The sequence below is a fragment of the Salmo salar genome, chromosome 18 (genome assembly GCF_965601325.2).
Source record: "Salmo salar chromosome 18, fSalSal1, whole genome shotgun sequence".
NCBI classification, from domain to species: Eukaryota; Metazoa; Chordata; class Actinopteri; order Salmoniformes; family Salmonidae; genus Salmo; species Salmo salar.
The window spans coordinates 83,547,389-83,561,033 of record NC_138308.1 but is presented as its reverse complement, the minus strand read 5'-3'; the positions used below and the strand labels follow the sequence as shown (position 1 = coordinate 83,561,033).

Below are 13,645 nucleotides of genomic sequence, written 5' to 3'. Positions count from 1 at the left end.
GGACACTGTTGCCGGATACTCTGGACTGGACACTGTTGCCGGATACTCTGGACTGGACACTGTTGCCGGATACTCTGGACTGGACACTGTTGCCGTATACTCTGGACTGGACACTGTTGCCGGATACTCTAGACTGGACACTGTTGCCGGATACTCTGGACTGGACACTGTTGCCGGATACTCTGGACTGGACACTGTTGCCAGACACTCTGGACTGGACACTGTTGTCGGAAGCTCGAGACTGGGCTGACGCACTGGAAGCCTAGAGCGTGGGGCTGGTAGTGGAGCTACCAGACTGTAGACATGCACTTTAAGGCTAGTGCGAGGAGCGGGAACAGGCTGAGTTGGACTGGGCTGACGTATTGGAGGCCTAGTGTGTGGTGCTGGTACTGGATATACCGGGCCGTGGAGAAGCACTGGCGGTCTCGATCGCACCTCCTGCACAACCCGTCCTGGCTGGATGGAACTAGTAGCCCTGTAGAAGCGGAGTGCTGGTACAGGGCGAACTGGGCTGTGCAGGGGCCTGATGGTTGCCGTGCGTAGAGCGGGCGTATGGTAGCCTGGACCTAGGAGGTGCACCGGTGGCCAGATGCGCTGCGCAGGCATCCTCCTACCAGGCTGGATGCCCACTCTAGCACGGCATTTGCGACCGGACTGTGCGTGCGTATGGGCGAGATTGTGCGTACTTCCGCATACCTAGGCGCTCTCCACTCCATACGTCCTTCCCAAAAAGCACGGGGAGCTGGCTTAGGGCTCACCCTTGGCCCAGCCAAACTACCCGTGTGCCCCCCCCCCAAAAAAAAATTATTGGGGTTGCCTCTCCGGCTTTCTCGCCAGCCGTGTTCCCCGGTAGCGTTCCCGGTCTTTACCCGACTTCCTCCATGGGCCCTCTCCGGCCAGAATCTGCTCCCATGTCCAAAATGTGACACTAACTACATTTAATCATGATACAGCAGATTCTATGTATGACTCAACTAACTACATTTAATCATGATAGAGCAGATTCTATGTATGAATCAACTAACTTCATGTGTCTTTCTACAGCTCTGCCTGTGGCCTCAGTGAGTGTCTCTCCTCAGGGTCTCCTCTACTCTGGAGATCCAAACCCTGTGTTCCCTGGAGAGACAGTTACTCCGATGTGTTTAGTAGGGTCTGACAGTAGCTGGAACTATAAATGGTACAAAGACAGGAATGATAATGTTGTATCCCAATCTGGCAGACACACTATAACAGGAGACACCCTCACCATCAGTAGAGCTGCTGAGTCTGACCAGGGTCTCTACTAGTGTCAGGGAGAGATCCAGTCCAGATCCATATCATCAATCATCAGTGATCCTGTCACTATCACCCTGAATGGTGAGTAACTTTGTAGTCTGTTTTGTTGTCATAGAGATGGACACTATTTATATAATTTTACATATACACTGAGTGTACAAAACATGAGTTGCACCCCCTTTTGCCCTCAGAACAGCCTCAATTCATTGGGGCATGGACTCTACAAGGTTTCCAAAGCGTTCCACAGGGATGTTAGCCCATGTTGACTCCAATGCTTCCCACAGCTGTGTCAAGTTGGCTGGATGTCCTTTGGGTGGTGCACCAATGTTGATGCATGCGAGAAACTGTTAACCTGTTGGGGGTAGGGGGCAGTATTGACACGGCCGGATAAAAAACGTACCCGATTTAATCTGGTTACTACTCCTGCCCAGTAACTAGAATATGCATATAATTATTGGCTTTGGATAGAAAACACCCTAAAGTTTCTAAAACTGTTTGAATGGTGTCTGTGAGTATAACAGAACTCATATGGCAGGCAAAAACCTGAGAAGATTCCTTACAGGAAGTGCCCTCTCTGACAAGATCTTGTTCTTCTTGTCTCTGTTTATTGAAGACTGAGGATCTTTGCTTTATTATAGATACAGAACTCCTTTATGCAATCGCTATGTCCGATTTTAAAATAGCTTTTCGGTGAAAGCACATTTTGCAATATTCTGAGTAGATAGCTCGGCCATGACAGGATAGCTATTTTGACACCCACCAAGTGTGGTGCTCACCAAACTCCGATTTACTATAAGAAAAATTGAATTACTTTTGCTGTTCTTCGTCAGAATGCACTCCCAGGACTTCTCCTTCAATAACAAATGTTGGTTTGGTTCCAAATAATCCATAGTTATATCCAAATAGCGGCGTTTTGTTCGCGCGTTCAAGACACTATCCGAAGGGTAAAGAAGGGCCCGGCGCGTTTCGTGACAAAAAAATTCAAAATATTCCATTACCGTACTTCGAAGCATGTCAAACGCTGTTTAAAATCAATTTTTATGCAATTTTTCTCATAAAAAAACGATAATGTTCCGACCGGGAGTCGTTGTTTTCGTTCAAAGAGAGAGAAAGTAAACATGGTGGAGTCTCGTGCACGAGCGCCCCAGTCTCATTGTTCTCAGATCGACCACTGTCCAAATGCGCTACTGTTTTTCAGCCATGGCCTGCAAAGTCATCATTCAACATTCTGGCGCCTTCTGAGAGCCTATGGGAGCGTTAGAAAATGTCATGTTATGCCAGAGATCCCCTGTTTTGGATAGAGATGATCAAGAAGGCCAAGAAATAGTCAGAGAGAGCGCTTCCTGTTTGGAATCTTCTCAGGTTTTGGCCTGCCAAATGAGTTCTGTTATACTCACAGACACCATTCAAACAGTTTTAGAAACTTTAGGGTGTTTTCTATCCAAATCAAACAATTATATGCATATTCTAGTTACTGGGCAGGAGTAGTAACCAGATTAAATCAGGCACGTTTTTTTTATCCGGCCGTGCAAATACTGCCCCCTATCCCCAACAGGTTATTAAGCGTGAAAAACCCAGCAGTGTTGCAGTTCTTGACACGCTCAAACCGGTGCTCCTGGAACCTACTACCAGACCCCATTCAAAGGCACTTAAATCTTTTGTCTTTCCCAGTCACCCTCGTAGTGACAAACACACACAATCCATGTCTCAATTGACTCAAGGTTTAAACATCCTTCTTTAACCTTGCTCCTCCCCTTCATCTACACTGATTGAAGTGGATTTAACAAGTGATATCAACAAAGGATCATAGCTTTCACCTGGTCAGTCTATGTCATGGAAAGAGCAGGTGTTCCTAATGTTTTGTACACTCAGTGTATGTACATTTACATTTTAGCAGACACTCTTATCCAGAGCAACTTACAGTAGTGAATGCATACATTTCATTTTATTATTTTTTCTTTCCCGTACTGGCCCCCCGTGGGAATCAAACCCACAACCCTGGCGTTGCAAACACCATGCTCTACCAACTGAGCTACCATGTAGACATGGTCTGTGTGCAAATGTTCCCTCTAATTCACTCTAATGTACTTCAGACAAGGAGGTGACTGAAAATGTTGTGTTGTTTAATTCAAGAAACCACTTTACAAAAATAAAATATATTATTATTACAAAACCATTATTAGCGAATCAGATGCTCGTCTCAAGACCGTCTCAAAATACAACACTGCCCCTTTAAGACATAAAAAATAGCTCTTTACCTGACTCCTTTTTCAAAGATGGCTAGAAATGCACACAGGTTGTGCTCTTGTAGGAAGCCACCACTCCCCCATTGTTGAATGGCTCAGATCCATATTTTATGTGGCAATGGCTATTTGCATAATGGGCCTACCGCAGCTCTGATTGGTTATGACGCACCAGTCTGTGTAGAGTATGGGCCTGAGTTGTGCCTGTCAGTGTAATACAATCCTACACCAGTGCACTCTGCCTACAAGAAAATCTCTTGCACAGTTAGTTTTGCATACTATGGCTTGCATATTTCGTGTTGTTTTGGTATGTTATATTGAAAGTGCCTAACATTGCGTTGATTCGATCACAATCCCCAACCTAGAGTGCAACTTTGATTGTGTTAACTAAATGGAAAATCAATCTCATGCTTCTCTGCTTGGGCTGACATTTCTTATGCACATGGTACTTCCCCGGGCCCGCCTGCGCACAGTTTAGAGGGGACATTTGTGTATGTAAATCCAAAATAAAATGTACCATATTACCTACAAAAGTAAGACCCTACATTGGAAAGGTTGGTGCGCTGACTGCATTTGTCTTCATATTTAACTTTGTTTCCACAGCTCTACCCAGAGCCTCAGTGAGTATCTCTCCACAGTTTGTCCTCTACCCTGGAGATACTGTCACTCTGCAGTGTGACATATCAGACTACACAGACTGGACGTAACACTAGTTTATAGACAACCAACTGCTTCCCAGTCCGACCAGTGAAACCATCACCATCTCTCTCCCTGAACAGGCTGGTCAGTACCAGTGTGTTGGGATGAGGAGAGGTCGGCCCCAGATGTCATATCACAGCTCAGCTCTCCCCATCATCATCACTGGTGAGCTCACTGTTTGTCTTCAATCTGGACTTTGTCAATTCTGAGCCAATGAGGGTTCATCTAAATACAGATATATACACTGTATATTCTAACTGAACGGAGTCAACGTACCCATATGTAAAATAGACTTTTATCACAACGTTACAGCAACAGCTGAATTACCAGGAATGTATCCAGATGTTTTGTGCTCTGTCTCCTCAGCTCTGCCCAAAGCTACACTGACTGTTAAACCCAACCCTGTGTTCCCTGGAGAGACAGTTACTCTGACGTGTTCAGTAGGATCTGACAGTATCTGGAGCTATCAGTGGTACAAAGACAGGAATTATAATGTAGTATCCAGGTCTGTCAGACACACTATAACAGGCGACACCCTCACCATCAGTAGATGCTGAGTCTGACCAGAATATCTACTGGTGTCAGGGAGAGATCCAGTCCAGATCCATATCAGTCAATCATCAGTGATCCAATCACTATCAACCTGAATGGTGAGAAACTATGTTGGGCGATTAGAACTGGCTCGCAGTCGGAATTCCAATTAATTCCAAAGGTGTTCGATGGGGTAGAGGTCAGGGCTCTGTGCAGGCCAGTCAAGTTCTTCCACACCGATCTCGACAAGCCATTTCTGTATGGACCTCGATTTGTGCACGGGGGGCATTGTCATCCTAAAACAGGAAAGGGCCTTCCCCAAACTGTTGCCACAAAGTTGAAGCACTGAATCGTCTCGAATGTCATTTTATGCTGTAGCATTAAGATTTCCCTTCACTAGAATTAAGGGGCCTAGCCCAAACCATGAAAAACAGCCCCAGAAAATTATTCCACCTCCACCAAACTTTACAGTTGGCACTATGCATTCGGGCAGGTAGCTTCCCGTGACGACGGACACATCTGGGTTTGGCTGATGTCACGGGAAGCCAAACCCAGATTTGTCCGTCAGACATCACTCCAGAGAACGTGTTTCCACTGCTCCAGCGTCCAATGGCTGTGAGCTTTACGCCACTCCAGCCGACGCTTGGCATTGCGCATGGTTATCTTATGCTTGTGTGCGGCTTCTCGGCCATGGAAACCCATATCATGAAGCTCCCGACAAACATTTATTGTGCTGAGTTTGCTTCTAGAGCAGTTGGAATGCAGTAGTTAGTGTTTCAACCGAGGATAGACTATTTTTACGCGTTACGCACTTCAGCACTCGGCGGTCCCATTCTGTGCGCTTGTGTGGCCTACCACATTGCAGCTGAGCCGTTGTTGCTCCTAGACGTTTCCACTTCACAATAACAGCACTTACAGTTGACCGGGTTAGCTCTAGCATGGTAGAAATTTGACAAACCGACTTGTTAGAAAGGTGGCATCCTATTACAGTGTCACGTTGAAAGTCACTGAGCTCTTCAGTAAGGCCATTCTACTGCCAATGTTTGTCTATGGAGATCGCATGGCTGTGTGCTTGATTTTCTACACATGTCAGCATTGGGTGTGGCTGAAAAAGCAGAATCAACTAATTTGAAAGGGTGTCCACATACTTTTACATATATAGTTTATATGTCTAAAATAATACTTACTGTACTACTTACTGAAATCAGATAATACTTTGGAAAGATTGGTGCTCTGACTTTTGTCTTCATATAACTGTTTCCATAGCTCTGCCCACGGCCTCAGTGAAGATAGTTACTCCACAGGGTCTCCTCTACCCTGGAGAGACAGTCACTCTGCAGTGTGACATATCAGAGTACACAGACTGGACGTACCGCTGGTTCAGATACAAAGAAGAGCTTCCCAGTCAGACCAGAAAAACCATCACCATCTCTCTCCCTGACCAGGCTGGTCAGTACAGGTGTGTTGGGAGGAGGAGAGGTCGGCCACAGAAGTCAAATCACAGCTTTTCTCTCCCCATCATCGTCACTGGTGAGTACATATCTTTCCATAATTTATCTAAGGATGAAAAACAATCTTTGCTTGATTAACAATCCGATATGTCAGTCATTACCCGCCCTGCTGATAAGGGTGGGTCACTTCTACTCATGGATTGGACAGTTTATATAAATTAGTGTCAGAAGTCATATCTCAGCTTTTCTTTCCCCATCATCATCACTGGTGAGCTCACTGTTTGTCTTCAATCTGGACTTTGTAAATTCTGAGCCAATGAGGGTTAATCTAAATACAGATATATACACCGTATATTCTAACTGAATGGAGTCAACATACCCATATGTAAAATAGACTTTTATCACAACGTTACAGCAACAGCTGAATTACCAGGAATGTATCCAGATGTTTTGTGCTCTGTCTCCTCAGCTCTGCCCAAAGCTACAGTGACTGTAAAACCCAACCCTGTGTACCCTGGAGAGACAGTGACTCTGACGTGTTCTGTAGTGTCTGACAGTAGCTGGAACTATAAGTGGTACAAAGACAGGAATGATAATGTAGTATCCCAGTCTGGTTACAGTAACATTGGAGTCTCTCACACCATGAGGTAGAGCTGGTGTGTCTGACCAGGGTCTCTACTGGTGTGAAGGGAGCAGAGTGTCTAGACCCACATCTTCACTGCCAAGTAATCCTGTCACTTTCACTGTAAAAGGTAAATGACTTTGTTCTGTTGTCTATTTTGTCATACAGATAGACTCTGTTTTTGTTGTTGAGTCAATCATGTTTAATTTATCAAGCAAGATGTTGATTCCTGCCCATGTCTCCTTACTTAATAAAGGGTTATATGTTGTGCCTACAACTCAGTGCAATGATTTAGAGTTACAGTAAGGTAGACATGTTAAAGCTTTTTAGAAAGCCTAATCGTGGTATTTCAACTGAACATGTAGGCTGCTCACCTGCACATACTCCTTTTAGAAGAAATACTTATTTTGTACCTCCAGCCAATCACAATCACTCTCTTCTATGAAGGCTGATGCAAAACAGCTCCAGGCATTCCATGCTTTTCTTTACCTCTTGTTCTGAGCACCAGAGATTTACTCTGCAACCTGCAAAATTCAGATTTTGTGTAAGGATAATGTTCTATACACTGGTGCAAACACTTTGTGGATGACTTTTTGTAAGCAAACCACTCAATTTCATCCCTACGTTATATTGGCATCGAACATGTCATCCTCCATAGGAGAAGGGGTGACCGCGACAATGTGTTGTTAAAAGAGGTTAAAATGAGAAGCTGCCTGGATTTTTTATTTTATTTCACCTTTATTTAACCAGGTAGGCCAGTTGAGAAAGGGTTCTCATTTATAACTGCGACCTGGCCAAGATAACGTAAAGCAGTGCGACAAAAAACAAGAACACAGAGTTACACATGGAATAAACAAACTTACAGTCAATAACACAATAAAAACATCTATGTACAGTGTGTGCAAATGTAGTAAGGTTAGGAAGATAAGGCAATAAATAGGCCATAGTGGCGAAATAATTACAATTTAGCATTAACACCGGAGTGATAGATGTGCAGATAATGATGTGCAAGTAGAGATACTGGGGTGCAAAATAGCAAAAAATAAATAACAGTATGGGGATGAGGTAGTTGGGTGTGCTTTTTTGTACAGGTACAGTGATCGGTAAGCTGCTCTGACAGCTGATGCTTAAAGTTAATGAGGGAGATATGTCTCCAGCTTCAGAGATTTTTGCAATTTGTTCCAGTCATTAGCAGCAGAGAACTGGAAGGAAAGGCGGCCAAAGGAGGTGTTGGCTTTGGGGACGACCAGTGAAATATACATGCTGGTGCGCGTACTTATAGATGACCTGGAGCCAGTGTTTTTGGCGATGAATATGTAGCGAGGGCCAGCCAACGAGAGTATACAGGTCACAGTGGTGGGTAGTATATGGGGCTTTGGTGACAAAACGAATGGCACTGTGATAGACTACATCCAATTTGCTGAGTTGAGTGTTGGAGGCTATTTTGTAAATTACATCGCCGAAGTGAAGGATCGGTGGGATAGTCAATTTTACGAGGGTATGTTTGGCAGCATGAGTGAGGGAGGCTTTGATGCGAAATAGGAAGCCGATTCTAGATTTAATTTTGGATTGGAGATGCTTAATGTGAGTCTGGAAGGAGAGTTTACACTCTAACCAGACACATAGGTATTTGTAGTTGTCCACATATTCTAAGTCAGAACTGTCCAGAGTAGTGATGCTAGGTGGGCAGGTGCGGGCAGCAATCGGTTGAAGAGCATGCATTTAGTTTTACTAGCATTTAAGAGCAGTTGGACTCCACGGAAGGAGTGTTGTATGGCATTTAACCTGTTTGGGATAGGGGGCAGTATTTTCACGGTCGGATAAAAAACGTACCCGATTTAATCTGGTTATTACTCCTGCCCAGAAACTAGAATATGCATATAATTAGTAGATTTGGATAGAAAACACCCTAACGTTTCTAAAACTGTTTGAATGGTGTCTGTGAGTATAACAGAACTCATATGGCAGGCCAAAACCTGAGAAGATTCTATATGGGAAGTGCCCTGTCTGACCATTTCTTGGCCTTCTGTAGCCTCTTTATCGAAAATACAGGATGTCTGCTGTAACGTGACATTTTCTAAGGCTTTCATTGGCTCTCAGAAGGCGCCAGAACGTTGAATGATAACTCTGCAGTCTCTGGGCGAAAAACAGTAGGGGTTTTGGAGAGTGGTACTTCTGAGAACAAAGGCACTGGTGCGCGCGTGCATGTGACGACTCCATTTTCTTCTTTCAGTGTTTGAACGGATACAATGTCTCCCGGTTGGAATATTATCGCTATTTTATGAGAAAAGTCGCATAAAAATTGATTTTAAACAGCGTTTGACATGCTTCGAAGTACGGTAATGGAATATTTTGAATTTTTATGTCACGAAACGCGCCGGCGCGTCACCCTTCGGATAGTGATTTGAACTCACGTGATTTGAGCTATTTGGATATCACTATGAATTATTTGGAACCAAAACAACATTGGGTGTTGAAGTAGAAGTCCTGGGAGTGCATTCTGATGAAGAACAGCAAAGGTAAGCCAATTTTTGTTATAGTAAATCTGAGTTTGGTGAGTGCCAAACTTGGTGGGTGTCAAAATAGCTAGCTGTGATGGCCGGGCTATCTACTCAGAATATTGCAAAATGTGCTTTCACCGAAAAGCTATTTTAAAATCGGACACCGCGATTGCATAAAGGAGTTCTGTATCTATAATTCTTTAAATAATTGTTATGTATTTTGTCAACATTTATCGTGAGTAATTTAGTAAATTCACCGGAAGTTTTCGGTGGGTATGCTAGTTCTGAACAAAACATGCTCATGTAAAAAGCTGGTTTTTGATATAAATATGAACTTGATTGAACAAAACATGCATGTATTGTATAACATAATGTCCTAGGAGTGTCATCTGATGAAGACCATCAAAGGTTAGTGCTGCATTTAGCTGTGGTTTTGGTTTTTGTGACATATATGCTAGCTTGAAAAATGGCTGTGTGATTATTTCTGGCTGGGTACTCTCCTGACATAATCTAATGTTTTGCTTTCGTTGTAAAGCCTTTTTGAAATCGGACAATGTAGTTAGATAAAGGAGAGTCTTGTATTTAAAATGGTGTAAAATAGTCATATGTTTGAAAAATTGAAGTTTTTGTATTTTTGATGTATTTGTAATTCGCGCCACGCTATACCAACGTGGCGTGTTAGGGAACGTCTGTCCCTAACAAGCTTGTTTGGAGGTTTGTTAACACAGTTTCCAAGGAAGGGCCAGAGGTATACAGAATGGTGTCGTCTGCGTAGAAGTGGATCAGAGAATCACCAGCAGCAAGGGCGACATCATTGATTTATACAGAGAAAAGTCGGCCCGAGAATTGAACCCTGTGGCACCCCCATAGAGACTGCCAGAGGTCCGGACAACAGGCCCTCCGATTTGACACACTGAACTCTGTCTGCGAAGTAGTTGGTGAACCAGGCGAGGCAGTAATTTGAGGAACCAAGGCTATTGAGTCTGCCGATAAGAATGTGGTGATTGACAGAGTCGAAATCCTTGGCCAGGTCGGTGAAAACAGCTGCACAGTACTGTTTTTTATCTATTACGGTTATGATATTGTTTAGGACCTTGAGCGTGGCTGAGGTGCACCCATGACCAGCTTGGAAACCAGATTGCATAGTGGAGAATGTATGGTGAGATTCGAAATGGTCGGTGATCTGTTTGTTAATTTGGCTTTCGAAGACTTTAGAAAGGCAGGGCAGGATGGATATAGGTCTGTAACAGTTTGGGTCTAGAGTGTCTCCCCTTTTGAAGAGGGGGATGACTGCGGCAGCTTTCCAATCTTTAGGGATCTCAGACGATAGGAAAGAGAGGTTGAACAGGCTAGTAATAGGGGTTGCAACAATTTCGCCTGATAATTTTAGAAAGAGAGGGTGCAGATTGTCTAGCCCAGCTGATTTGTAGGGATCTAGATTTTGCAGCTCTTTCAGAACATCAGCTATCTGGATTTGGGTGGGGGGGGGGGCAGAGCTGTTGTCCGGTGTAGGGGTAGCCAGGTGGAAAAAAATATATCGATTGTGACAGTGTTTCCTAGCCTCAGTGCAGTGGGCAGCTGGGAGGAGGTGCTCTTATTCTCCATGAAAGGCATCCTCTACAGAAGGGATGAGGTCAAGGTCGATTAGAAAGGCCTGCTCGCTGAAGTGTTTTAGGGAGCGTTTGTCAGTGATGAAGGGTGGTCGTTTGACCGCGTCTCAGTAGGTTCCGGACTGTAGGCCGTCTCCGTAGGTTCCGGACTGTAGGCCGTCTCAGTAGGTTCTGGACTGTAGGCCGTCTCAGTAGGTTCCGCACTGAAAAACGTTGCCGGAAGCTCTGGACTGGGAACTGTTGCCGGAAGCTCTGGACAGGAAACTGTCGCCGGAAGCTCTGGGCGGGGAACTGTCGCCGGAAGCTCTGGACGGGGAACTGTCGCCGGAAGCTCTGGACAGGGAACTGTCGCCGGAAGCTCTGGACAGGGAACTGTCGCCGGAAGCTTTGGGCGGGGAACTGTCACCGGAAGCTCTGGACGGGGAACTGTCGCCGGAAGCTCTGGACGGGGAACTGTCGCCGGAAGCTCTGGACGGGGAATGCGCACTGGAGGAAGAGTGCGAGGAGCAAGGAATCAGTCTCACAGGACTGGGGAGACACACTAAGGGCCGAGTGCTCACAGCAGGCACTGGCCGTACCCGGTTATGGACACGCACTAGAGGAAGAGTGCGAGGAACAGGCACAGGACATACTGTGCTACGGAGGCGCACTGGAGAGAGAGTGCGAGAGGCAGGCACATGCTCGCTACAATAAGCACGAGTAGTTGACTCAGGCCTCAACCCTTGCCCAGCCAAACTACTCATGTGCCCCCCCCAAAAAAAACAAATTGGGGGCTGCCTCCCGTTTCTTCCAGGTACGTTCCGAAATCTCTCGATTACCTGGCCCCAAGTCCAGTTTCTCCTTTCCCACCATTCTTCCACTGACTTGGTGTCCATATCTTGTTGGTTGTCACCAAAAACACTCACAAACTTTTACAGATGCACAATCGAGAGCATTCTGTCGGGCTGTATCACCGCCTGGTACGGCAACTGCTCCGCCCATAACCATAAGGCTCTCCAGAGGGTAGTGAGGTCTGCACAACGCATCACCGGGGGCAAATTACCTGCCCTCCAGGACACCTACACCAACCGATGTCACAGGAAGGCCAAAAAGATAATCAAGGACAACAACCACCCGAGCCACTGCCTGTTCACTCCGCTGTCATCCAGAAGGCGAGGTCAGTACAGGTGCATCAAAGCGGGGACCGAGAGACTGAAAAACTGCTTCTATCTCAAGGCCATCAGACTGTTAAACAGCCACCACTAACATTGAGTGGCTGCTGCCAACATACTGACTCAAATCTCTGGCCACTTTAATAATGGAAAAATGTATGTAATTATGTATCACTAGCCACTTTAAACAATGCCACTAATGTTTACATACCCTATATTACTCATCTCATATGTATATACTGTACTCTATACCATCTACTGCATCTTGCCGTCTTGATGTAATAAATGTATCACTAGCCACTTTAAGCAATGCCACTTTATATAATGTTTACATACCCTACATTACGCATCTCATATGTATATACTGTACTCTATACCATCTACTGCATCTTGCCTATGCCGTTTGGCCATCACTCATTCATATATTTTTATGTACATATTCTTATTCATTCCTTTACACTTGTGTGTATAAGGAAGTTGTTGTGAAATTGTTAGATTAAGTTAGATTACTTGTTCGATATTACTGCATGGTCGGAACTAGAAGCACAAGCATTTCGCTACACTTTCATTAACATCTGCTAACCATGTGTATGTGACAAATAAAATGTGTTTTGATGCTACTCTATTGTACTGTGCTCAACTGAACAGCGTCCTACTCGATTGTACTGTGCTCTACTGAACTGTACCCTACTCTACTGTACTGTACTCTACTCTACTGTACTGTACACTATTCTATTGTTCTGTACTGTACTGTACCCTACTGTACTGTACTCTCCTGTACTGTATCCTACTCTATTGTACTGTTCTCTACTGAACTGAACCCTCCTCTATTGTACTGTGCTCTACTGAGCTAAACCCTAATCTGCTCTGCTCTACTTGAATGTACTGTTCTGTGTTCTACTGAACTGTACCCTGCTCTGTTGTACTGTGCTCTATTGTAATGTACCCTACTTCACTGTACTCTAGTTGAATGTATTGTACTGTGTTCTACTGATCCGTACCCTACTCTGTTGTAATGTGCTCTACTGTACTGTTCCCTACTCTATTGCTCTGTACTCTACTGAACAAAACCCTACTTAATTGCACTGCGTCTATTGTACTGTACCCTACTCTGTTGTGCTGTGCTCTGCTGAACTCTACCCTACTCTACAGTACTGTACTGTACCCTATTCTACTGTAATGGTCTATTGAACTGTGCTCTACTGAACTGTACCCTACTCTGCTGCACTGTACTGTGCTGTATATATTGTACTATACTGTATATTGTTCTGTACTTTATTGTATTGTACCCTACTGTACTGTACCCTACTCTATTGTGCTGTGCTCTACTGAACTGTACCATACTCTTTTGTACTGTGCTCAACTGAACTGTACCCTACTCTACTGTACACTACTTGAAAGTATTCCACTGCGTTCTAATGAACTGTACCTTAATCTGTTGTGCTGTGCTCTACTGAACTACACCCTACTCTATTGTATTGCACTCTACTGAACTGTACCCTACTCTATTGTACTGTGCTCTACATTGCTATACCATACTCTATTTCACTGTGTACTACTGA

At 44.6% G+C, this 13,645-nt stretch overlaps 2 protein-coding genes across 2 annotated transcripts in view; both read left to right on the top strand.

Annotated features, from left to right (window-relative positions):
• LOC106591277 (immunoglobulin superfamily member 1) overlaps positions 1 to 13,645 on the top strand; it is a 102,573-nt gene that overhangs the window by 60,565 nt on the left and 28,363 nt on the right. The window lies entirely within an intron of this gene.
• Positions 1 to 13,645, top strand: part of LOC145861833 (neural cell adhesion molecule 1-like) — a 43,241-nt gene that overhangs the window by 1,921 nt on the left and 27,675 nt on the right. Inside the window, exons 2-3 of the mRNA XM_082965446.1 lie at positions 6,015 to 6,152; positions 6,669 to 6,818. Of these exons, the coding sequence (XP_082821572.1) occupies positions 6,015 to 6,152; positions 6,669 to 6,818 (288 nt within the window). The remainder of the gene's footprint in view (positions 1 to 6,014; positions 6,153 to 6,668; positions 6,819 to 13,645) is intronic.